At 46.3% G+C, this 26080-nt stretch overlaps 1 protein-coding gene across 2 annotated transcripts in view; it reads left to right on the forward strand.

The window, feature by feature from the left end:
• Window positions 1-26080, forward strand: part of map3k4 (mitogen-activated protein kinase kinase kinase 4) — a 31605-nt gene that overhangs the window by 5076 nt on the left and 449 nt on the right. For both annotated transcript variants that reach the window (XM_080849308.1, XM_080849309.1), the window contains exons 2-26: window positions 2644-2837; window positions 5075-6588; window positions 7824-8084; window positions 9327-9479; window positions 11329-11486; window positions 11826-11942; window positions 12278-12377; window positions 12504-12587; window positions 12801-13070; window positions 13362-13511; window positions 14454-14615; window positions 14835-14968; window positions 15088-15166; window positions 15287-15365; window positions 15778-15871; window positions 16451-16579; window positions 17770-17864; window positions 18879-18959; window positions 19390-19581; window positions 19812-19882; window positions 20114-20230; window positions 22517-22676; window positions 23205-23327; window positions 23754-23860; window positions 24022-24201. In XM_080849308.1, coding sequence (XP_080705434.1) covers window positions 2644-2837; window positions 5075-6588; window positions 7824-8084; window positions 9327-9479; window positions 11329-11486; window positions 11826-11942; window positions 12278-12377; window positions 12504-12587; window positions 12801-13070; window positions 13362-13511; window positions 14454-14615; window positions 14835-14968; window positions 15088-15166; window positions 15287-15365; window positions 15778-15871; window positions 16451-16579; window positions 17770-17864; window positions 18879-18959; window positions 19390-19581; window positions 19812-19882; window positions 20114-20230; window positions 22517-22676; window positions 23205-23327; window positions 23754-23860; window positions 24022-24201 — 4804 coding nt within the window. The remainder of the gene's footprint in view (window positions 1-2643; window positions 2838-5074; window positions 6589-7823; window positions 8085-9326; window positions 9480-11328; window positions 11487-11825; window positions 11943-12277; window positions 12378-12503; window positions 12588-12800; window positions 13071-13361; window positions 13512-14453; window positions 14616-14834; window positions 14969-15087; window positions 15167-15286; window positions 15366-15777; window positions 15872-16450; window positions 16580-17769; window positions 17865-18878; window positions 18960-19389; window positions 19582-19811; window positions 19883-20113; window positions 20231-22516; window positions 22677-23204; window positions 23328-23753; window positions 23861-24021; window positions 24202-26080) is intronic.

Consider the following 26080-nt stretch of genomic DNA (forward strand, 5'->3'; position numbering starts at 1 on the left):
TCTCTCTCTCTCTCTCTCTCTCTCTCTCCTGTCTGGGGAGCAGTAGATGAGTGAAGGGGGCAGTTTGTGATGAGATGAGCGAGCAGTACGTACGGTCTCACAGACCGGCACTGTCTGAGCGCTGAGGGAGGTTTCTCATGGCAACCAAACAAACAGGCCTCTGTGATGACGTTGCTGTTTCCTGTCATTCCCCAGCGATGCAGTCACAACGCTCAGCCCATGGCTGCACCTTTTCCCAAAACACTCTCTCTCTCTCTCTCTCTCTCTCTCTCCCTCCCTGTTCTGTCGTCTTCATTCTGTCCATTATCTTCTCCCTTCCCTTTTACCCACTTTTCCTTTTCCTTCTGTCTCTCTTTCTCTCCCTCCCCTCTCTCCCTCCCTCAGTCTCTCTCTTGGCACTGTTGCACAAAGACATACAATGCAATGAACTTTGCTCGCACGCCAAAGGATCCACCCAAGCATGCACACATCCAGGGGTGGACTGGAGAGAGGGGGGGGGGGCAGCATGCATGTGTGTGTGTGTAAGTAAGTGTGTGTGTGAGAGAGGGGGGCGTTGTGTTCAGCCACACCCAAACGGAGTGTGCAAGAAGCCACACAACGCCTGCCAAGGCCAGTGCTTGTTTTACGCTCACTTGCACAAGAATGTGACCGTTACTGCCAGCCCATCTGTAACATTGGCTAAGTCTGGCGTCCACACTGAGTCAGAATTAAGATATGCACATGAGCACATGAGCGCATGACATGGTTGAAGCTGCTGCTCTTCCTGATCAGCTGGCGGGGGCAGGGGTGGAGTTCTGGGCTCTGAAGATGACCATGAGCCTTGGTGTGATGCCCATGTGGTTGGGGTGGTCTGGGGGCGTTTGAGTGAGGTGTCAGGGTGTATATGGGGCCTATGGTATGACGGCCATATGCTGATATGCTGGTGTAGGAGCAGCTAGACTGCATCTGGAGGCCTCAGGCATGCATCTCAGAGGGAGCTTGACGGCAGCAGGTGCTTTATGTCTAATCCCTAGAGAGACTGTGGGTGTGTGTGTGTGTGTGTGTGTGTGAGTGTGTGACAGATTGTGGCGCGAGAGCAGTGGCTCCAGATGGGCCACAGCAGCCTTCTTCTCTCACCCTCCTCCCTTGTCTTTGCCCCTCTTTCTTTCTCTTCCTCTATCCTTCTTCCTCTCTGGTTCTATCCCTCTCTTTCTGATTTCCCCGCCTCTGTTCGCGGCCTCCCTTGCCCCTCCCAGGCTTTGTGTATCATAGCAGATTATCCCTGGCTACTATGGTGACTGTGATCCTGCCTTCCCTTTGACACCACTATGGCACTGTCAGTCCCACCTTTCTCTCTCTCTCTCTCTCTTACACACACACACACACACACGCACACTCATGGATGCACACGTGATCTTTGGAGTGTGTTTGTCTGCAGGTAATATACCTCTTCTGTTTGCATTTGCCTCCCCGCCCCATCCCAAGTGCCCCTTCATTGTCCCAGCTTGAGGCCCCCCACCCAACCACCCACACACACACACACACACACACACACACACACACACACACACACACACTTCAGCCCCTAAACTGGCCAGGACTAATCCTATTAAAAAGCCTTAAGAAGTCCTCTAGAGAACAAAACCCCTGTCCCTTACACCGCGGCAGAGGCGTGCCACTTGCATTCTTCTCACTGCCTTTCTCTTTTCTTGCTTTCTCCTACTCCCTTCTCCCTTTTCTTTCCACCCTGTCGATGTCATTGCAAGAGGAAGTATTTCAAACTCTCGACTCGGCACCCCCTGCACTCAGACACTGACTGACTGACTGGGCTTAGCACACTTAGACAATGGCAATATGCTCCACGTTCAGCCTAGTCTTTTATTTTGTATCTGTAGTGCAACTTGTTTTGATTGATACATTTGTTTTGTAAGATTGTCTTTAAGCAAGATGTTTAAATGTGTTCAGACTTAACATGGTAATTATTGTGTGATGGCAAAATAGTTTATTTGCCTCAATATTATTTTTGCGCTTTTTTTGATGCATCCTGTTAATAATGTTTGTAGTTGAGGCACACTACACCGGATTAGTTGCCCTGTCGCCGTCCAGTCTAGTTGTCTCTTGGAGGCAAGGCCCAGTCTGCAAGATTTGGAAACTTTTCTGTTGCACTTTTATGAGCTGATGCATGTGGAAGTGTTTGGTGTGTTTTACAGGGAAGTGCGTGTCGGATGCTGCATATGCTCTCTGGTGTCCTCTGATCCTGTACCGCACGCGCTGCTGTTAGAACATGTTTTAATCTGCCTTCCTCTTCAGTGGTCTCACTTCAATAAAATAATAAATTGGCTTAAGATTTCCTCCCTATGGTCATGCCATATTTCAATCATGAGAACACGCTAGCATGTGATGACAACTATTTATATCCATCACCATATGCGTTTCGGTAAGAATTTATATCCATCACCGTATGTGTTTTAGCATGTTGGGTTGCTCTGACGAGGGACATTGCCAAAATGTGCTAGTGTGGATATACAATAAATGTGAGGAAAACGTCGGTGTTCAAATGTCTTGCCGTGCTGCTTTCCATTCGAGGTCTTGTGAAGTTGGAGCCATATTTGTCTCTAAGCGTGTTTTTGAATGTTGTTCATTAGCGTGTGTGCTTCTCCGCAGGGATGACGAGGACGAGCCCCCAAAAGATGTGCTTGGCCGCCACTCCGAGGTGGACGAGTTGTCGGACGAGCCCAGCCAGGAAGAGGAAGCCCTCTACGGCACGTCGCCCCCCCGCACCCCCCGGCAGATGAAACGCATGTCTGGCAAACACCATAGAACCCAGGGCAGGCCCGCCGGACGGTCCCCCAACAAAGGTGAGCCTGGCACCGGTGGCCGGTGGAGAGAGGGGGGCTGGGGTGGGCTAATGGTAGTTATGCAATGATCCACGTCATGTGCAGTGACATACTCACCAGGCCTTTGTTCAGAAGGCCTCTATTTGCCATGAGGCAACTCAATGGTGCAATAGTACTCTGCTATTCTCAGCGTCCTCAACGGTGGGGTAATGGCAGGCATGGGATATCCCATGTCCTGTGTGTTAGGCCTTTATTCAGCTGTTTGCCATGGTTTTTGTCTGTTGACATCACTGTGATGCGTAGCGTGACTTTGCGGTCACATTGCTTCGGTTCACTTAGTCTCACCGGCAAACATTCTGTAAGTTATTGTTGCTACTGGATTAAGTCCCTCGCCCAGTCACTTGACAAAAGGCCATTGTGGGCTCTCAACTGTACACTGAAGTATTTTAATGGCTGTCCATAACAATGGCTAGGGCAGATGCATAGGTTTTTGCCAAATGCATGACACTAGGAGACTGCATAAATCTCTAGTGAGATTGTGTTGCTGAAAGAATTAGAATACATTGGTCTACTCTTGGTCACTTTTCAGGGAAGCATCTTTCATAAGCTATAAAGCAGACACATAGCCTCGACGTGTGTTTTTAGCGCGTGTGTGTGTGTGTGTGTGTATATTTAGAGTCAAGTGGCGGCTGAGTTTACCAGGCTCAGCAGGGTGCTGAAATGGCAAGACCATAAATCTGCTGTTGTTTGTGCACGCTCTTAGCATTGATTTTCTCCTAATGCTGGAAGGAAGCACAGAGGAAATAGTTGTCAAATGCTAGGTGATTACATAAGTGGGCACCCGTGCTGGAGACACACACACACACACACACACACACACACACACATCTACACACGCGCACACACACACACACACACACACACACACACACACACATAAACACACACAAACACATACTGAGACGGAAGTAGAGCTTGAGCTCAGTACTTTGATTGTGTACTTGTTTGAGTCTGTGCAGAAATGGACCTTTCCCTTATTATTGCTTTGAAAGCACCTCACCTCGTGGTTTGCAAAGGTTGTCAGATATTCAGTGATGTGAATTTGCAGTGTTGAAAGCCCTGTGTTTTGGTCTTTGTCACGTTTACAATGGTGAGTGTGTGCTGAATAGAGATCTACAGTAATGGGAACGGGCCTGACCAAAGGAATGAGTGGGTCGCCCGTGGCCCTCGAATGGCCGTCAAGGTCTCATGACTGCAGCTTGATGACTGGTGCTGCTTTTCTTTGGTGCTCTTGTGCGCTTTTTTTTTTTTTTTAAAGAGATACTTTTGACAAGATGGCCGTTCTTTTCTCTTTTCATCTCATTTTCCTGTCGTTGGATGCTAATGAGCATCACAATATGAAACAACTTCTATTCCATAGGTGATCATATATTGAGTTTAAGGATGGATCTCAGTTAATTGACTTGCATTTATTGGTTAATATTAGTGCTGTCAAACAATTAAAATATTTAATCACGATTAATCGTATTTTTGTCATGGTTAACTCAAAATGAATCGCGATTAATTTATTAATCGCAAATTTTTATCTATTCTAAATGTCCCTTCAATCATTTTTTTTTTTAATGCTCTTATCAACATGGAAAACTGGATTGGCTTGCTTTATGCAATGTTTTATTTGATTGAAAAACAACATTGCCAAACAGGGCGGTACAAAATAAAATTATGAAGTGCACATTTCAGATGAACAAGGACTCTGCCTATAGTGCAGTTAAACCATGGCTTAATATTTTCTTTTTTTCAAGTTTGCTGTGAACATCGAAGTCAGGCCTCTTATTTCAAAAACAATGAACCTTAAGAGTTAGGTTACCAATAAAAGGTAAGCCTACTACTTGTGCCTGTTGACATTTTTCGACAACAGTGAAGCTCACTTTTTTTGCACAACACAACTTTTAAAGGTAAACTTTCTATTCAGAAGCTTTTTATCATCCATTTCGCCGTATCGCGCTCACAATTCACTCAAACGAAACGTTAGCCTACTAAACAGTTTGGGAGAGCAAAAAGAAAGTTAAAAAAAAGTAACGGCGCTAACGCAAGCCCATTTTAATGCCGTACATTTTTTTTTAAAATTAAATTTAAATTATATTTTTTATTAAAAAATAAATACATTTTTTTTTATTAACGTTCTTTTAACGCGTTAAACTGACAGCACTAGTTAATATGTTGTCTAACTGTGTGTGTGTGTGTGTGTGTCTCCGCAGAGAAACTGGCCCCCCCTAGCCCTTCCACCTCCTCCTCATCCTTGTCGCCATCTCACCCAAGAGAGCGTGTCAGCGAGGGCACCAAGTCACCAAGTCGGCCGAGCACCAAGTCGGCCGAGCCTCTGCCCGAGGAGCACAACTACAAGCAGGGCAAGAAGCAGCGCTCCACACTGCGCTCCAACGAGCGCGACACCAAGAAGACCTTCCAGGGCGCCTTCATGCTGGACCCGCTGGGCAAGAGCGGCCCTTACGGCAACACCCTCGGCATGGACCCACGCAAGCCCTACCTGAGCCTGGGCTGCGGCAGCGGTAAGCTGCCCGTCAGCATGCCCCACGGCCACCCCCTGCCGCGGCCGCACCGGCAGACGTCCCGCACCGACTGCCCGGCCGACCGGCTGAAGTTCTTCGAGACGCTGCGGCTGCTCCTCAAGCTCACCTCCATGTCGTCCAAGAAGAAGGAGAAGGAGCAGCAGCGCGGCATGGAGAACCTCAACCTGCTGGGCCAGAGCAAGGAGGTGGTGTGGCTGGAGCTGCAGGCCTGGCACGCGCGCCGCACCGTCACCGACCAGGACCTCTTCCTGTTCACCGAGCGCCAGGCCATCCCCGATATCATCAACGAGGTCCTGCACTTCAAGGTGGACTACACCGGCCTGGGCGGCTCGGGGGGCAAGCGGTTGACGGGGACGCCCGTCAAAGCTGAGAGGGGGCTGCGGCAGGAGAGCCTGTGTGGAGCAGCGGGGTCCTGGCCGGAGGTGGATACTGCGGCGCCGCTGGGCTGGGGCGTGGAGCGCCGTGAACACCTGCAGCGACAGCGGGTGGCCTTCGAGCAGGTGCGACACGTCATGCTGCTGCTGGAGACGGTGGAGGCGCTTTACCCGTCGCTGCAGACGCTGCAGAAGGACTACGAGAAGTACGCGGCGGCCGACTTCCAGGGACGCGTTCAGGCACTCTGCCTGTGGCTCAACATCACGCAGGACCTCAACCAGAAGCTGCGCGTCATGGGCACCGTGCTCGGCCTGCACGACCTCTCGCACCTTGGCTGGCCCGTCTTCGAGGTTCCCTCGCCGCGTTGCTCGCGCGGACAAGAGGACGAAGACGGCGCGGGTGAGGGCGACGGGGAGGAAGAGGATGCAGAGAGCGACTCGACGGCCATCTCCATGGGCGACAGCGACGGGGACACAAGCAGGGAGAGGGAGGAAGGAGACGGGGCCGCAGACGGTGACCTCTCGCCCAGCCTCACGCCTAAGTTTTCCCGGCTGCTGTGCGACGACGAGTTCCTGCTGCCGGCTGGAGAAGGAGGGGAGGCTGAGGCAGGGACAGGGTCAGGGGCAGTTCCTCTGGACATGCCGGTGATGGAGAGCCGTTACTGCCCCACAGGCATCTACCGGCCCTTTGTGGACAAGGCACTGAAACAGATGGGGCTACGCAAGCTCATCCTCAGACTGCACAAGCTCATGGACCGCTCGCTGCAGAGGGCCAGGGCTGCTCTCCTCAGCCATTCCCCTGCACAGGAGGTGAGGACGGGGTGGGGGAGTTAGGGGAACTTCCTTCTATGCAGAAGCAGCATATGCATTGAGACAGTGCTAGAACCAAACGTTCTATTTTATATATTTGTCCCTATACCTTTATGAACTGGAATGGCACTCTCAATGTTAGCAGAAGTGAAACTAAATTCATGCAGGCACCCTGTGAGTTTTTTGCGTAATCCTGCTAACAAACAAGCAAAGGGACATGGGTGAAAACCTAACCTCCTTGGCAGGGGTAATAATTCAGACAAAACGGTGTAGCATCAGAGAAATAGAATTTAGTAAAACTGTTGCAGGGACCCAAGTTTTGCCTGTTGATTTGTTAACAAATGGTTGGATGATCGATAAATCTGTAAGTTTACTTAACTGGTTGCCCCTCAATCATTCATTCAAATTGAAGTAATGACACAATAAGTAATGGACTAATCTAATTGAAAGCTATTGGGCATGTAACTGGTTTATGACCTTTTACGTTCAAGGTAAAGTGCATAATGATGCCATGCACCTAATTGGTAAACCAGTTTAAGTTTTCAGTATATAACAGAACTGTTACAGAATTTGTATCAAATTTATCAGCAAAAATGATTGAGAGATTTTTCACACAAAATGTTACACTTCAGCAGCAGAGTTTCTAGTCTTTCCCAAAATACAGCCCTCAGCCAGTTATTTCCTTGCATTCACTTGTCTAGAAGGACCAGTCCATATTCACATTAATATGTTTTCGTTTTAAAATGCGAAACTTTTGCTACGCTTACACCTGGGGTCCATATTACACAGAGTTTTGGAGCCCCTAAAACTGAGACATTTGGAAACACTGCTACCCCCGATTTAGTTTGAATGCTTCAGGGTTGTGTTTGAGTGTGGACGGGCACAAACAGAGAGACTTTTGGAAACGATGAAGCAGACACTCACGTTCACTTTCTGACTGGGACTTACCAGTCACTACACATCCTTCATTGATTTTGTCATGCTCAGTACGTTTTCAGGCATGTTAGTGGAATTGAGATTATTATGGCTCTGCGAAGTAAAGTAAAGTGACTTGGCAATGGTTTTTTTGGAACGCTATAAATAAGTAAATTGAGATTTGTTTTGATACGGAGCTCAAACACTCATCCGGACGGTTAATGCTTTTAGTTTTAAAACTGTGTTTCGTGTTTTAAAACGAAAACATATTAGTGTGGACAAAGCCTTATTCTTCCTCTGTTTAACCCTTCATTCCCCAGTTCTCCGACTTCCCGGACCCCTTGCTGTATAGTGACTATCTCCCGGAGCTCTCCCGCCACCTGGCCTGCAGTGGCCAATCAGGTGAGGGGGAGGAGCAGGACAGCGTGTCGTGGTCGGAGCTCCAGAACATGGACCTGCCCTCGTTCCGGCCGGCATTCTTGGTGCTGTGTCGCGTACTCCTCAACGTCATCCACGAGTGCCTAAAGCTGCGTCTGGAGCAGAGACCTGCCGGGGAGCCCTCCCTGCTCAGTATCAAACAGGTCTCTGACACACACACACACACTCACACACATACACACTAGGGATGCGAATTATCGATTAATTCATTAATCATTAGTTGATAATCTTATCGATCGACTTTCGATTAATTGATAAGCGGCGTTTTTCACCTGAGTTTCAGTGCTTCAATAGGGCCTTTAAAAATAGGCCCTATTATTATTATATTACATTACATTATGATAATTCTATTATATTCTATTATACATTCCTCAAGTAATTATGCATTAGGAAAAGAAAGCAGAAAAGTTTTTTTATGGTATAACAAAATCCATTCATTAATTAAAAAAAAAAGAAATAAATTATGGACTGGCTCAGTTCTTGCATTTGAAACAGACATAAAACAAAAAAGAATGGAAGAAATTAAATAGAGCCAAACAGAATATTATTGAGCCTATAGATTATGAAGAAACTGCATCTAGGCTATTGCAAGCTAAATAGCCAACACAACTCTCTGAAGTTTAACTCACGCTCACGGTAGTGAGGGATAGAGTAACTTTACATTCTTAATGACAAGCCATCAGGCAAAGGTAAGCTAGCCCGCTAACGAGCTAGGTATCTAATCATTAAGCCTGAGTGAGCTAGTCCGCTATCAAGCTAAATAGCCAACTCAACTCTTACTTACTTACTTACTAACTCTCATGAGCCAAACTCGCGGGCACACGTTAGCGCGGGAGTAGACAGAGATATTCACATTCATAGCAAGGTGAGCTAGCCCGCTAACGAGCTAGGTAGCTAACTCTATGAAGTCTCAGTGAGCTAGCCCGCTAACGAGCTATTAGCTAACCTGAGTTTTAAGACTATAAGCCATAACTCGCGGCAGTAAGCGAGAGAAGGTATAATGCAGTGTAGCTGTGATTTTTAGGTTGACCAGGTGAACTGGTGGTGCCATGCAGGACAGAAGCATGCACGGTGTTCAAATGGTAACGGAGTGAGCTAGTGGAACTATTGTATTTCAATACCGCATTACACAGAGAACATTTGTTTTCAACCGGTCTCTCGCGCTAGCGCCCTCTAGCGATTAATCGTGATTAATACATTTTGATCGAGCAACCTCTTAATCGACAATTAATCTAAAGTCGATTAATCATTTGCATCCCTAATACACACACATTTGCTTCTGATTCTGCACCATACACAAGTGTTTGTATTCTATGCTGACTAACATGCTGTGTGTGTGTGTGTGTGTGTGTGTGTGTGTGTGTGTGTGTGTGTGTGTGCTGCAGCTGGTGCGTGAGTGTAAGGAGGTGCTGAAAGGTGGCCTCCTGATGAAGCAGTACTACCAGTTCATGTTGCGCGGCGTCGTCACAGATCCCCAGGGCGTGCAGACCAATGCCAACATCGACGAGTTTGAAGAGGACCTGCAGAAGATGCTCCTGGTACTGCAATACTCCCTGCTCTATAACCCTCAGCACAAAAGCATGTCTGCTTGCACATTTAAGGATTTATTTTCTTATTTATTTATATCCTGACCACCGTAACATCAGTGCTTGCTCTGGGATCCAGTCTTTGGGCTCTGTAAAGTAAAGTGCCTTGACAATGTTGTTATTGGCACGCTATAAATCAGCAAAAATAGTTTATATTTTCTAAGGATGCATTTCAATTTGTTTTGGAAATGTGCACTTCATTATGATGTGTAGCAAAGCACACAGTAAGTCACAAGGGCATTAGTAGACTTGCCGACTCCTCTTAGACACGCACATCACAACGTCCACTAGGATGGCTGACAGGTCAAAAACCTCTACCGACATTGACAAACGGCTAGATCTGCATGCCAAATAGCTCCAGTTGAATAATTGTATCTGCCAGTGAAGCTTTGAGCCAAAAGGCTACTCCACAGCCTTTCTCCTCCAGAGCCTTGAGGCCAGACAGAGAGCTGTGTCGCCCATGATGAGATCGGTATGAGGACTAATCGGCTCCAGAGATTTCACGCTGTGCTCGGGCCTTTCCCCTGCAGCCTGTGTGCCGGAGCTGCATGCCTCTGATAAAGGGCTGATAAAAACACGCTCCTACCATTCCAAGAATCAGTCCCAGGGTCAAAGTCTAAAGCCAACTGTGCAGCTTGTTTGGAAGCAGACCGAAGAATCTCTGAGCGGAATCTCTGAGCTGAATCTCTTAGCGGAGATGTCACGGTGGTTTGACACTGACATTCACAAAATAGCAGACACTGGAGATGACTAGAGGTACCAAGCTATTTGTGTCGGAGTCTGTATACATTTAGGAGTTCATAAAAATCTGTACATATAGATTTAGAAAACATCAAACTAATCGGGTGCACAATAAACATCTTGTTAATCTTTATCTCCACTGTATAACACAAATATACTTCCAGAGAGAGAAAAATGGAGAGATACTAACACTGATTAAACTGTGCTCATGGAAGTTATGCCAATCTGTAGAGTAGACTAAAATCCCTAATGACGACCCACGTCATTCATGCCCATGATGAATCGGTGTAATGATTTTAAATCGTCAATTTGTATTGCAAGCCTTTTATTCGATTATTTTCCAGTCGTGTCTCTTCACTAAGATATGGTATTAGGACAAGGACAAGAATGCCATACTTTTCTATGTTGATAGCAGGAGTTTATTTTTTTTCTCTCATTAACTCTTTGGAGTGCGTCATCAGATCGCAGCTGACGTATTGGCTCAGGCAACACTGTGTGTCAATGAGTTTTTGTCTAAAACTAGTGAACTTCAACAGACTTGCCTTGCAAACCCCAGTCACCATCAGCACAATTGGTACTCAGAAAAGATAGTAAGCTTGCCAACTGATTTGTTTTGGCAATACATTTGATGTTGTCGTCCTGTGGGGGTTTCCAACCCCTGGACGGATAGTTGGAAAAACGTGTGTGTGTGTGTGTGTGTGTGTGTGTGTGTGTCATGACCATGTTACCAAAAACTTCATTTGAGGATGACTTTAACATGTGATTAAACCCTTCATACTGTTTACTTTAAATGCTTTTTATTATTTAGCCTTAAAATAAAGGAACTACTCGAGTAATCATCGAAACGGACAGTAGATAAACTGTAAAATACTAATGTAGCACTAATGTTATTCATACTGATGGCCCTAATTGCAGCAAGCAAAAACATTATGTATATAATGTATCCATGATGTAATAATAATATAATTTTTATTATTAATAATATACTTGTCGTTGTTCTGTTGGGTGATGTCATGAGATAATAAACATAGTAATGTTTGGTGCTGCTCTCTCTCGCCAGGTGTACTTTGACTACATGCACAGCTGGATCCAGATGCTGCAGCAGCTGCCCCAGGCTTCACACAGTTTGAAGAACCTTCTGGAAGAGGAGTGGAACTTCACCAAAGTCATCACCCCGTACATCAGAGGCGGGGAGGCCCAGTCAGGGAAACTCTTCTGGTCAGTCCCCCTTGGATTTCCCCACCAAATGTTTCATCTCTCCAAAGCCATCTTTTGAGATGAGCTTTTCAGATAGCTTTGTCCATGCAGTCATATCCTGCATGAAATGGATTCGCACACTTCAAATGAATGCCCGGAGAATCGTTTAATATAACGATCTGTTCTCAAGAACAGATTGTGCAGTGTGCATGTAATGACGTTAGTCTGCACTGAATTTGTTCCTGATTGGGGGAGTGAATGATTAAGAGAAGATTCTTGTTGGAGCACTCCAACACATGTTTGGCCTCGTCCGCTCGTTCCCAACCCATGACTGCTCTGCCCCCCTCTGGCTGCACACAGTGACATCGCCGGCATGCTGCTGAAGTCCACTGGGGACTTCCTGGACGCTGGTCTGCAGAAGAGTGGCGACGAGTTCTGGGAAAGTGCTGATGACAGCACTGCTTCAGATGAGATAAGGTGAGCTAGTTTATTCTTTATAGCAGTCGTTTTCACAGTGTGAAGACTTATGATACAATGAAATAGCTAAGAGTTTAGTTCGGTGGCATAGTATCTGTTTATTATAATGCAGTCAATGCTTCAGGCGTGCCAGTATTGCATGTATGAGTTTTATGTTTTTTATTGTTTAGATTGCTTATCTTGCTATGCAGTGTCAGGAGTGTATATTTTCATATACATGTATATGCATGTCACAGGATGAGCACAACAATAGAATACTAGACTCCACTCTCACTCACTAGACTTCCTTTATGATGCATGTTTGAGAGATGTCTAAAAAGGTCCCCCCTCCACAGGCGGTCTGTGATCGAGACGAGCCGCTCCCTCAAGGAGCTCTTTCACGAGGCCAGGGAACGAGCGTCCAAAGCGCTGGGCTTTGCCAAGATGCTGCGCAAGGTGAGAGCTGCCAGGACAATGCAGGGCCACTCCAGAGGAAACTAGGCCACCGTGTTCTCACTGTGCTCTGTGTTCTGACTACTCAGTGCTCTGCTCTATGTTCTTGTTGTTGTTGTTGTTCTGTAGGACCTGGAGATTGCTGCTGACTTTAGTGTGGCCAGTGGAGTGACTGGTCTTTTAGAGGCTCTGAAAGAAAGGAACTATGTCAAGGTAAGAGACTGGGTCATCTTTTCAATGTTTTTTTTATTTATTTTTTTGTTTTTTTTCTTTGCTTGGCTTTTCCTTAATTCACATGTGCAATCAGTCACATTGTCTGTCTGTCTGTTTCTTTCTTTCTTTCTTTCTTTCTTTATTTCTTTCTTTCTTTCTTGCTTGTTTGTTATCTTGCTTTTCTTACATTTCTCCCCCCCCCCCCCCTTTCAGGTGCAGATCCCAGGGCTGGAGGAGCTGCAGGTGTTTGTGCCCTCGACGCTGATGGACCAGTGGTCCGTTATCCTGCAGCTGCTGAACGCGGCGGCGGGGAAAGACTGCTCTAAGGAGCCGGACGAGCTGGCCGAGGACGAGGCCTACCTGCTGATGAGCAAGCACGGTGTCGGCCAGCCCAGCGTGGAGGCATGCTGGGCCCAGTGGGACGGCGCGCTGCTCAAACTCGTCCCCCAGATGGAAACTGTGGACACACTCAAGAACATGGCCGTAAGAACACCAGCAAGCTCCGGTCTCTAATAGAGATTTTTAGTTAGAGGATGGAGAATTCTAATTGGTCCTGTATTCTGAGCACAGTTGATTTGTGGGATATGGAGAAAGAGGAGGGCAATGTTGCAGAACTGCTCCTAAAATCAGTATCTCCAGTCAGTTGTACCATAACTTATGAAACATATGTAGTCAGAGGCCACGTCATACATGCATCACTGCAATATGATGATGATGAGGTAGGTAAGTGTTAAGGTCATACACATGTAGACACAATGTGCTTTTTCCCCTCAGGTGGAGAACCTGCTCCTGATCGTGATGCAGTCGGCCCAGTTGGTGACCCAGAGGAAGGCTTTCCAGCAGTCCATGAACGAGCTGCTGTCGCTCACACGAGAGCAGACCTCCAGCCAGCCCCTCATCGCCTGCGCGCTGGAGCAGCTCAAGGTACAACACACACACACACGCACACACGCACACACATACGCAAGAGAACTATCTTTCCATCTCTGTGTCTATCTATTCTGTTGATTATTTTCAAACATAAGGGGGTAAAGATGCATTATATGCCCCTGAAGAGAAACTATAGTGTCTAAGGGTTCCTGCTTTGATAGTTCAGAGGTAAAGGAAAAAACAAACATCTTTATTTATATCTAGCCCTCTTTTAAATTGTGTGACATTGCTGGGAGCCTTTCTCTGCAGAGACCTGCAGATGCTTCCTCAAGCCCGCTGCATAGACACATCCTTGCTTGTTCTCCAGTCAGGCTTGTGCTGCGATTGGCTTTCTTTCTGTCCCACTTCTACAACTGACATCTTACAGTTCACATTGGTGCGGCTGACTAAATCGTGTCCACCACGGGCTCACTAGAGTGTTTTTGAGACCTGTGTTGGTTGAAACCGTCTAGGGAGTGAGTGCGAGAGCTGGTGCAAGTCTGGTTAACCACCTGTGGGTTTGTTGCTGTCGCACACTATGCAGAGCTCATGTAGCAGAAAATGTAGGTCTCGAGGAACTGGAGCGGGAAAGTGAGAAGACTGAGAGTTTGGACGTTTTTTTTTTGTTCTCGACGCCCATTTTTGGCGTCTCTCCCTGTTATGTGTCATTTAGTTGAGGGAAGTCCAAGCAGAGTAATGGGTTCAAGTTTGCTTGCCACTGCAAAAACACATGCAAGTTAGGTTTGTGTGTGTGTGTGTGTGTGTGTGTGTGTGTGTGTGTGTGTTGCAGGTGTTCTGCAGGTGTTCATTTCGCCTGTGGCTGTGGTACTGAGTGGTTTTGGGGTTTTCCAGTGGAATTGCCTATTGCAGGGCGTTTCACTGACTTTTCATGTAAAAATGTCAGACTTTCACTGTATTCTCTCATTTCATTACCTCTAACCACCACCACCACCACAGAATGAAGCTCTTCAGCTGTGCATTAAGATCAACACAGCCATCGACCGCGTGGATCACATGTTCACCTCTGAGTTTGAGGCGGAGATGGAGGAGTCGGAGTTGGCCACTCTGCAGCAGTACTACAGGGAGGCCATGATCCAGGGCTACAACTTTGCCTTTGAGGTTAGATGAAGAATCACTCCTGGTTGCGGTTCATGCTAAAATGCATTTTTTAATAAAGAAAAATTGATGGCTGCATAAGGTTAAGTAGGCAGATTTCAGCAGGTTTGCATAGAAAGACAAAGGTAAGGTGGGCAACTCTGTGTAGAAAAACTCTTTGAGTTGCATGTTGATTGTTCTAAAATGCCATCCTGCCTCTGACTTTCATCGTGTCTCTCTCAGTACCATAAGGAGGTGGTGCGATTGATGTCGGGTGAGTTCAGGCAGCGCATCGGAGAGCGCTACATCATCTTTGCCCGCAAGTGGATGAACTACGTTCTGACCAAGTGCGAAAGCGGCCGAGGCACTCGACCCAGGTGAGCCACTCGACCCACTCGACCCTCCGCCTAAAAGCATTATGGGTAAATGCTCCATGTGGAGGTAAAGAAATGGCTAGGTCATTTGTTAATGTGTGAACCACTCTGACTATCCACAGGTGGGCAACCCAAGGGTTTGATTTCCTCCAAGCCATTGAGCCAGGTTTCATCTCAGCTCTACCAGAGGATGACTTCCTGGTAAGGGTGTTTTTGTCCTATCTGTTGTTGCTCTGTGTGTGTGCGTGTGTGCGTGCGTGTGTGCGTGTGCGTGTGCGTGTGTGATCACGTGGCTCAGTCAGAATGCTCTTGTCTTTGCAGAGTCTCCAGGCGCTGATGAACGAGTGCATTGGTCATGTGATCGGCAAACCACACAGCCCTGTCAGTGGCTTTTACCTCAGTAAGACAACTTCCAATTTGATGTTTTCATGTATTCTACACTACGAAGTAGAATATTAAAATTACATGAAAATGCGAATGCTCCATTCTGTCCTGAAAGATAAAAATAATTAAAAATATAATTATTATTATTTTTAAAGTTAAAAAATGAACAGTTCCAGCAATGATAATAGTTTTATTTATTTATATATATTTTGGAGTATTATATATTTATTTATATTTATATATAAAAAAAAGTACAAAAGGTCAAAGGTGATAACTGCAGTTGGAGGTGTCTTATACAGACTTGCCTGCAGCCAAACAGACAGTGCAGGCAGGTCAGGTTCAGTGGTAGTCAGGAAAACTTGTGTGTGTGTGTGTGTGTGTGTGTGTGTGTGTGTGTGTGAATAAATCCATTTCCACCTGGTCTCCAGCTCCTAGACCCAGCCCCCGGCCAGTCAAAGTACCGCGTTGCCACAGCGACCCTCCAAACCCGTACCTCTTCATCCCAAACACAGATGGGTTCAGGTAAGAGTCTGACCCTCAGCACCTATACCACCCACCCGGTGGGCTTCCTTTCTCTGTTGCTGTGTGTGTGTGTGGCCTGCATGACTTTACTCTGTTACGCTCTTGTAATTACACTGGCAGTAATTTAGTGTGTGCTTTGATTCTGGTGCGTGCTTAATGCTTGAGTGTTAGTTACAACATGTAGCATTGGCACCTGTGGGAGGTGTTCGTCTTACCTGTTGTTTATTGCCTTTAATAACGCACTGCCTTGCTCTCCTTGCTTATCCTAAATGTGTATCACTGCTTTCATTAGGTTTCTATCATGGTGGCTTTTAAAATGTCTGTGTACATGTACTTGTGTGTATGTGTGTGTATTTGTGTCCTCAAAGTAACACAATCTCACTGACACTTGCATAGCTCACACAAAACTCACACACAGTAGACATGTATTAATTAAATCCCCAATAAAATCACTTGTATGCATGCGCGCACACACACACACACACACACACACACACACATCGCCCCTGGTCCAGAGGCACCTTTCTGTCCCTTAAACTTGCCTGAGGCCCGTTCGTTCAGTGTGTTTCTCCACCCCAGCTCTAGGAGTCTGCCCTGTGACCTGCGGACTCAGCTCTTCCCCGCGGGCCCCCGGCCCATCCCCACCGGCCCCCCTCAGGGGGACCTCAGCCACACCAAAGCCCCCGGCAGCGTCCCCAATGAGATCAGGTAGTCCTCCCCGTAATTCAGTCCTTGGGTCTCAGACGCCCCACCCCAATTAAAGGGGACCCAGTGCTTCCAAATTGCAGCTTTCATATCCTCCAACCAGAGACTGTTAGGTTGCAGGTTTATTATTTGGATTCTTTCACACTTTTGAGCAAATGCTTTGTGAAGAGCTGGCCAGCCCTAGGTCCCTTTGACATGCAAATGAGAGCGTCTTAATAGCCAAGGACGCATGTTTTGCATGCCCACTAAATTCCTATTGGCACCAGAGCATCCTGCGCGGTCCCATTTTGGCTCTGTAGCCCTGAGTTACCTTTGCAGCAGTTTACCCACCGTGTCTCAGAGCAGAGCGCCGCGTGAGTCTCTACCTCCGGCAGGAGTGCCCACGTGAGAGGACCGTCTCCGGTGTGAAAGGCTGCATGAGTCAGACGCATGAGTCACCCGTGTTTTGATTTTTGCCCTTTCTAATGACTCACCATGCTGACAATGACAGTGTAACCCCCTCACCTCGTAATGGTGTGTGTAGAGTATGAAATAGTAATGCTCTTAGAGTGCTGTGCCTTGTTCCTCTCACTTTCGCATTTTCTTTCTTTCCCCATCTCTCTCTGTCTCTCTCTTTCGCCTCAAATGAAAGCATGCCCGCTGCTCCCCTCACTGCTGTCACTGGGTGTGCTGAGTGCTTAACCGATGCTGTGGTGTGACTCGTAGATGACCCTGCCTTGTGCTTTTTATGCCAACCAGTTGTAACCACTTTGCAGGAGTAGCAGTATTGTATTTACATGCGCTGGATGTCTGGATTTCATTTGTTTTGTGTTTTTTTGGAATTTTGACACCGATGTCGAATGGCTAAAGCTACATATCCGCTTAAAAAAAAACTGTGAGGGATGCTTGCACGGCTAGACTTGCTGTTCTAACACTTTTAAGTGTTATTTTGAGCCTCTGTGCAGTAATTCAAATCCCCATAGGACATTTTTCTTTCCTCTCTTTATATACATTTCTAGCCATGGTTGTTGGTTGGATTTAACGAGCCTACCTAAAAATGATGATTGCGATGAGGTGATTATCAAGTACCGCTGGTGGCATGTGTAGCTGTTCTGATTGCTAATATGTCATTATGGCTGATGAGGGATGGGACTCCAAATAGTTCCCAGTTCTTGTTTGAGTGTGTGACTGTATGTTTGGCTTCACTCCTGTAGAGTATCCGGTGTCCTTGAAAACGAGCGCCTGTCGTCTGTTGCAAACGCGTTCAAATCCCTCAGTCGCCACTCAAGCCCTACGGAAGAGAGGGAAGGTAAGTGTCTGTTTCTGTGTTTTGGGGGCAATTCGACCAAAAGAGTCTTTTGTGTGTGTTTTTGTTTCCAAGGATACAATGGACCCTTCCGCAAACTCCGCCCCCCTTAGCAACGCTTGCTATATCAGTCAAGCATTCACGTTTCCCAGGTTCTCAGCATTGGTATGAATGGCGTGGCAACATGTTTTCAACCGTGTCAATTTCAGCCCTACCCAAAGAAATCACAAGCATTTTTTGGAAAAACGGCAAGATCTCAGATCGAAGCAGGCAAAAGGGTCTGCAATATGCTTATATAGGCTACAACCACGACATTATATGCCGTGTTTGTAGACAGACAAATGCTAAGGCTAACAGGCTCATTCCAGCTATGTTTATGTGTTCTAATATCTACACAGTCGCCGCTACGCAAACTTGTAAGGTGGTAAAACTGAATCGTATTTTAAGCAAGGGTTTTCTCACGTTTTCGATGCAGTGGGCAGATTTGAGCGACATAGCTTCTTGGAACAAACGTAGGTGCTTCTGTTTACGTTGCTGACATTCAGCTGATGGGGGGGGTCGTCAACATTGTTTAATCCACGGCAGGCATTTCTCTCTCTGGGTCTTGGGTTTCGGGAAGGGATAAAATTTTACCCCTCCCTCCAGCCTTTTTGGATATCGGCTGTCAGAATTACACACTCCATAAGCGCAACGTTTCATTTTCTCTTCTCGAGCAGACGTCTCTCTCATTGACTTCCATTCATCAAAATGGCTCGCTTGACTGAGGTCCCGAGCTTAGTAACCGTTGCTATGCTATGATTGATCAGTTACTGCTTTGGGGAGTGGTCGCGGAAGGGTCAATTGGGTTCTTAGTACATGATGCACATTTTGAAGATATTCGTATACCCTCAGCTGAAGTTACCAAAATGAAAGACTCTGCAATTATGCAACGTACTTAGCACACACGTTGTGGGGCTTCATTTGTTGGTGGTCCATGTTGAGGCTGTGAAGTGATGCCTGCTGTTGTTGCCCTTGCAGAGCCCTCGTACCCAAAGCCAGACGCCGCTTCCACAGTGCGCCGCAGCTGGGAGCTCCGCAACTTCATCAGCCAATCAAAGAGTGAGTCTGATCCCCGGTCTTACTCAGTACACAACCTGGCAATAACATGCATTAGTTGGACATCCATTTGGCCTAGTGGGTTCTGTCATGTAATGGTTTGTCTGCATTCTAACCCTGCAAGTGGAGTATACAGTAGAGATTTTTGTGGTTATAGTTAGAATGGGCTTAACAGCAGCCACTAGTGGTTGGAGTAGTTACAAATTATATGACCCCAACACATTAAGGAACAGTAAGTGTCCAGTGTCCATACTGGTATTTGGTTTAAGACCTAAGAGTTTTATCTGTTGTCAAATGGATTCCACTGCAAGTAAACTAATGTGGTCGTTTGATGAGGTGAAATCACAACAGGTATAAACACAGACTACTCATCCTTTGCTTTGCATTCTCCCGTCCCCCCCTTGTTCTGTTTGTCCTCACTGGACCCCCTTAGACTCTGCGGCACGCCAGTGCCCCATGGAAGCGGTGCGTCGCTCCATCCGTGTGCTGGAGGATAAGCGATACGCCGAGATGAAGCTACGCAATATCATCGGCCAAGTGTGCCACACCCCCAAGACCTACGACAATGTCATGCACGTCGGCCTGCGCAAGGTCACCTTCAAGTGGCAGAGAGGAAACAAAATCGGTACGTTTCCATCAAACACTAGTCTCGAAACCAACAACACATTTTTTGTTTCATGCTGTGTTGTAAAGGTGTTATCAAAGGCAAATCTTATCTTTTTAACTGAGTAAGACCGTAAGATCCCTCTCTTAAGTTACAAGGGATTGTCGTTGAAATTGGTATTTTGTTGCATAGCACATGTGAAGTGCATCTTTTTCCAGCCTCTCAACTTTTTCCACGGTTCTTGTTTGTAGGTGAGGGGCAGTATGGGAAAGTGTACACCTGTATCAACGTGGACAGTGGAGAACTGATGGCCATGAAAGAGGTATGTCCAGGGTCGTTAAACCAACCCCATAAGGGGAATGTCAGATGCAAGTCACTCTGAGAAAGTGTGCTCTATTCCCTCCAGTTTGGTTTCAGTTTGAGGCCTATTAGATTTACATTTTGCGTTCGATCGCTGGTTTATATAGACACTCCTCTTGTTACTTAAAGGGTAGGATTGTGTTACCTAATGAAGATTGTGTTACCTAATGAGGATTATGTCTTTGTCTTGCAGATCCGCTTCCAGCCTAATGACCATAAAACGATAAAAGAGACCGCAGACGAGCTGAAGATCTTTGAGGGCCTCAAACACCCAAACCTCGTGCGCTACTTTGGAGTGGAGCTTCACCGGGTAAGAACTATGTCAAGCTCATTTCAGAATGTTATCACAGCCTGCCAGGGAACACTGCAGTGATAGATAGATAGATAGATGGATACTTTATTGATCCCGAGGGAAATTAAGGTCATCCAGTAGCTTACACTTACAAACAAACATGAATAACAATAAATACAAAAATCACAATAAATACAAAAACGATACACATAGGGAGAACATGTACACATGGGGGTGGGGTGTTTACATATAACATATACATATAACAATGTGCTTTACATGTGACAGGGCTGTAAGTAGTGGAAAGTAGTGCAAAAGTGTTCCTGTGCATGTGTGGATAGTGCAAAGAGTCCTGTGCTTGTGTGTGTGGGGATAGTGTTCAGTGATATAAATACTTAAATAAAGGAAAGGCAGTCCAAGGGGCTAGTGTAGCCAGTAAAAAAAGTAGAAAAATGTAGAAAAAGGAAGGAAAAAGGATGGGCAGTGGGATGGACTAAGGTGTGAGGAGAAGAGGAGGGCAGACTGAGGTAGACTCATGCAGAGAAGTCCATCTCCCTCCCCCTCCCCTTCTGTGTGGCGTTATAGAGCTGAATGGCCCTGGGGACAAAGGACTTCCTCAGCCTGTCTGATGAGCATGACAGTGACAGGAGTCTGCCACTGAAGATGCTCCTCTGACCATTAAAAGTGTTGTACAGTGGGTGGTGGTCATTGTCCATGATTGTTAGCAGCCTGCTCAGGGTCCTACTCTCCGCCACTGTTGTTATGCAGTCCAGATCGGTGCCAACAACAGCTCCTGCCTTTCTCACCAGCCTGTCAAGTCGCCCAGCATCCCTCTTCTTTGTGCTGCCTCCCCAGCACACCACAGCATAGAAAAGGACGCTGGCAACAACAGACTGATATAACATACGCAGGAGTTTGTTGCAGACATTGAAGGACCTCAGCCTCCTCAAGAAGTAGAGTCGGCTTTGGCCCTTCTTGTAGATGGCATCTATGTTAGCTGACCAGTCCAGTTTATTGTCCAGGTGAACACCTAAGTACTTGTAGGTGCTGACCACCTCCACACTGACACCCTCTATGGAGATTGGTAGCAGAGGAGGCTGAGACCTCCTAAAGTCTACCACCATCTCCTTGGTCTTGGAGGTGTTCAGCTGCAGGTGGTTATTCCTACACCACTGCACAAAGTTGTCCACCAGGCTCCTGTACTCACCCTCCTGTCCATCCCTGATACATCCTACAACAGCAGAGTCATCAGAGAACTTCTGGATGTGGCACGACTCTGTGTTGTAAGTGAAGTCTGATGTGTACAGGGTGAACAGCACTGGTGAGAGTACAGTCCCCTGTGGAGCGCCGGTGCTGCACAACACAGTCTCAGATACGCAGTCTTTCAGCCTGACAAACTGCGGCCTCTCCGTCAGGTAGTCTGTGACCCAGGATACAAGGTGGGCGTTCACACCCATCTGCACAAGCTTGTCACTCAGACAGAGGGGCTGGATGGTGTTGAAGGCACTGGAGAAATCAAAGAACATGATTCCACAGCACCCTTCCCCTTGTCCAGATGAGTGTGTGCTCTGTGCATAAGGTAGATGATGGCATCTTCCACGCCCACCTTCTCCTGGTAGGCAAACTGCAGTGGGTCGAGTGCATGGCGTACCTGGGGTCTGATGATGTGCCGTAGCAGTCTTTCCATTGTCTTGCAGATGTGAGATGTTAGGGCGACTGGCCTGTAGTCATTCAGCTCCCTGGGGTGTGGCTTCTTTGGAACAGGGATGAGGCAGGATTTTTTCCACAGAGCAGGGACCTTCCCCTGTTGGAGGCTCAGGTTGAAGAGATGCTGCAGAGGCTCACCCAGTTCCACAGCGCATGCCTTGAGAAGTCTTGGACAGACTCCATCCGGGCCAGCTGCCTTCCTGGGGCGCAGTCTCCTCAGCTCTCCTGTGACCTGTTTAGCCGTGATGGTAGGGGGAAGGGGGGGAGCTGGTTGAGGGCAGCTTGGATGCACGTCTCAGTCCCAGGCACAGAAAACACAGAATCTGAAAAAAAAAAATGTTGAAAAAAATTAAAACACCTACCTCTTTTTTTTTTATCTATGATTTTAATGTCCTTCAATTCTCAAGTCCTCTTGAAAATCATCCATCTCTGTTGTCAGGGCAATCCATGAAATTGTTCAGTTGTATATTTGAAGTGTTCTGTAACTTTGACCTTCAGATCATGTCAAAGGACCTTTGAAAGTGGATGTTTCACATGATTCCCACTACTGGGTCCTAAGCTTCTCTTCTCCTCTCCTGGCCTTCCTTTCCCCTGCAGGAGGAGATGTACATCTTCATGGAGTACTGTGACGAGGGCACGCTGGAGGAGGTGTCGCGGCTGGGTCTGCAGGAGCACGTCATCCGTCTCTACAGCAAGCAGATCACCACGGCCATCAACGTGCTGCACGAGCACGGCATCGTGCACCGGGACATCAAGGGTGAGTGGGGCTGCTGCTCCCCGTCAGGCTGAGCGCTCACACGGACGCTCTGACGCGGTGGAAGACAGGCGACGGAGCGACCAGCCAGGCGTAACTAGGAGATCTGTTGAATGAAGCGCTTGTCCGTATTCTCCACCTATTGTTAAAGAAAACAAGGCAGACTAAACACGGCCTGTGTGGCCCTGACTGTGTAAACGAGTGATCCCCTCTAGTTGCCTTAGACAAGCCCTTTGAGCTGCTGTATGGTGAGTCCCTGTGTATGGACAGGGTCGATCATTATCCTTATAGCTGTATAGCTCTGATTATTAAATACCAGGCAGAAGGGTTTTATTACTTTTATTATGATTTTAATATTTTAAGCCTATCGGAACATCAGGTTCTGATACGATGTTGACCAATATTTTATTGCTCCTGCTGCTTGCTCTTATTGATTTTATGTAAAGCACTTTGAATTGCAACTCCTGTACGAAATGTGCTATATAAATAAAGTCTTACTTACTTACTTACTTATCCAATTCTTTCTCTCAGGGGCCAACATCTTCCTCACGTCATCTGGACTGATCAAGCTGGGAGACTTTGGCTGCTCGGTGAAGCTGAAGAACAACGCCCAGACCATGCCTGGGGAGGTGAACAGCACTCTGGGAACTGCAGGTGAGACTCACTGTGCAGACCTGTGGACACAAGATGGCGCCATTGAGCTTAATGGGAAGGAATGGGCTGGGCTTGATTATGATGAACTATTTAGGGAAGCAATTTTTGCAGCCACAGTAACCTTTGGCTTCCTCAGTATTTTATTACTACCTGCACCTATCACAGTCATAAGGGCCTCAAATGCAAATCAACAGTTGGGCTAGCTGGCTTCGGCTACGACTCATTTGAATGTTACTGGTCACCGGTGTAGACACCTTTTGTTTGTCCACTGTTGAGCTCCATTGTTCTCCCTCATGAGTCAGTGTGGAAACCTTTAAAACTCACATAGCAGGCTTAAGCTCAGACATGGACATTCTTCCAGTCAGTTTGCTTTGTTTTGGTTTTTGTTTACTAACTGTCGCCTTCTCTCTCTCTCTCACTCCTTAGCGTACATGGCACCTGAGGTCATCACCAGGGCAAAGGGCGAAGGTCACGGGCGAGCCGCAGACATATGGAGCCTTGGATGCGTGCTCATAGAGATGGTGACAGGAAAGGTAGGACTACTTTTGGCCCACAAAAAACGTCCTACCTGCCACTGAACATATATAGACGTGTTTAACAGGATGTGTGAGTTTTAACTCGAAACGTTTTGTAACATGAGACATCTTTTTTAGTTTTTGTCTTAATGCCGTTGTGTTTCTATTTGACGATGCAGAGGCCATGGCACGAGTACGAGCACAACTTCCAGATCATGTACAAGGTGGGCATGGGCCACAAGCCGCCCATCCCAGAGAAGCTTAGCACCGAGGGGAAGGACTTCCTGGCCCACTGCCTGGAGAGCGAGCCCAAACGCAGATGGACTGCCAGCGCACTGCTGGACCACCCCTTTGTCAAGGTACAGACAGCAAACAGCTCACCAACACACAAGTAATCAGAGCTATACAGCTATAAGAAAAACCTGAACAGCTTGAAACATATGGATATGCAGTATTGCCAACATTGTGGTGTGCCAATCTGTACTCAATGGTTCCAAAATTAGTATTTTCCCCACTAAATTAGTATTTTTCCTTAAGTGAAATCTGTACTGCGGTAATGGGTTCCACGTGCAAAAGTTTGATATGTACTTGTAAAAGAAACAATATTTTGGCATTCAGCCTACAAATGTAGACTTATTTGTAGTCTTTAAGATCACTTTTTGAGAAGGCGTCTTGTCTTCATCACGTGAATTTGGCTGTGTCATAGTGTATTTTGGCAAACTTTTTATAATGTGGTGGAAGTATCTCATATTTTATAAGCTTCTGTACACAAAATGCAACCCTTATAAAATCAAATCAAGGCTGAACAGGTGACCTTCTCAGTCAGGGTCATGCCACTGGACTGGTTCTCAAAACCCATTGACAGCAGACTCTTATTCCCTTGGACTTTGGTGCTGGCTGTTTTTTGTTTAATGGAAGACATGTGTGTCTTAACATCATAGAGTCCACTGTGGGCAATGAAATGTGGACCGAAATACTGTATAGTGCAAAAGGCATGACTGGTAGACACAGGACTTTAACTAATATAAGTGTATTCTTTGGTTTAACTCTTGGAGAAAGTCTGTTTCCTAGGAAATGGCTTCTTCTATTGTTCCCAGCCATTTTTTTAGATTATAAAGTTTGCATGCTATATTTAAAAACTTGAAATGAGAAAAAAATTTGAACTTGTTCGTCCACAACAGAAAGATTGTGCTAAATGAAAAGACTCAGTAAGGCAAATTGAGCGAAGTAAGAAAGGAGCTCGATTAGATGGAATACCGTGACCGCGAAAGTACTGCTCGACAACGACCAGAAGAGCAGTGACAGCGGTGCTCGTGTCAGTTTTTTGCCACTGGAATAACTACAAATGCGGTCTGTTCCTACTTCAGTCTTTTGTCTGTTCATTTAGCTCACTCTTTTGACAGAAATATACCTCTATTCGAATGGAAATTCTGCGTTAACCATTCGTATTTGTATTAGAAAAATATATATCGCTCGAGTCAAGAAAGTTTTATTCTTGATCATTAGTTTAATGATTGGGGTTCCATATTACTGAGCAGTAGTTGATTAAAAAAGAAAACATCGCAGAAACGTACCCAAATATGTTGGTGACGGCCATTTGTAAAATAAGAGCAGATGCAACAAGGTAACTTTATCCATCAACGTCAAAAGTAAATAGTCTTCAAAACGATAAAACACATTCCCAATCGCCTGTGCGCACTTAAATAGATAACAATGAACCAAACTCCCCTATTGGTTTCCATGTCGCTGCAGCTATAATATCGACCAATCAGCACAAACGTATCACGTCGTTCAATTTAAACAAAAATGGCGCCCTCCGCGTTAGTAAGCAGGAGGCCAAATCATGACACATTTTTGCTTATTTCTCGAGTTACCGCAAATATTCTATTCAATAAATAATATTGCAAGTTGACCCTAAATTCGTATGAATGAGTCATTATATTCGTATCGCCGTATTTCCACCACATTTTCGTATTAGTACGGATCAATTCGTACGAGTTGGCATCACTGGATATGTATCACCCCCTTGTGTATCTGTGTGTGTGTGTGTGTGTGTGTGTGTGTGTGGTAAGTTTGCCACACAAGCTGACATGTTTGGTAAGCTGTACACCCTTTAAGATAAAAGTAACAAAAGCCTGATGTGTACATTTCTGGCAGTCACAGCCCAGTCCAGTCCCAACCTTGTAGTAAAGGAACTCCACCCATATGAATGGAGACTTTGTGCATAATGCTTTAGCT

Source organism: Sprattus sprattus (genome assembly GCF_963457725.1).
Source record: "Sprattus sprattus genome assembly, chromosome: 12".
NCBI classification, from domain to species: domain Eukaryota; kingdom Metazoa; phylum Chordata; class Actinopteri; order Clupeiformes; family Clupeidae; genus Sprattus; species Sprattus sprattus.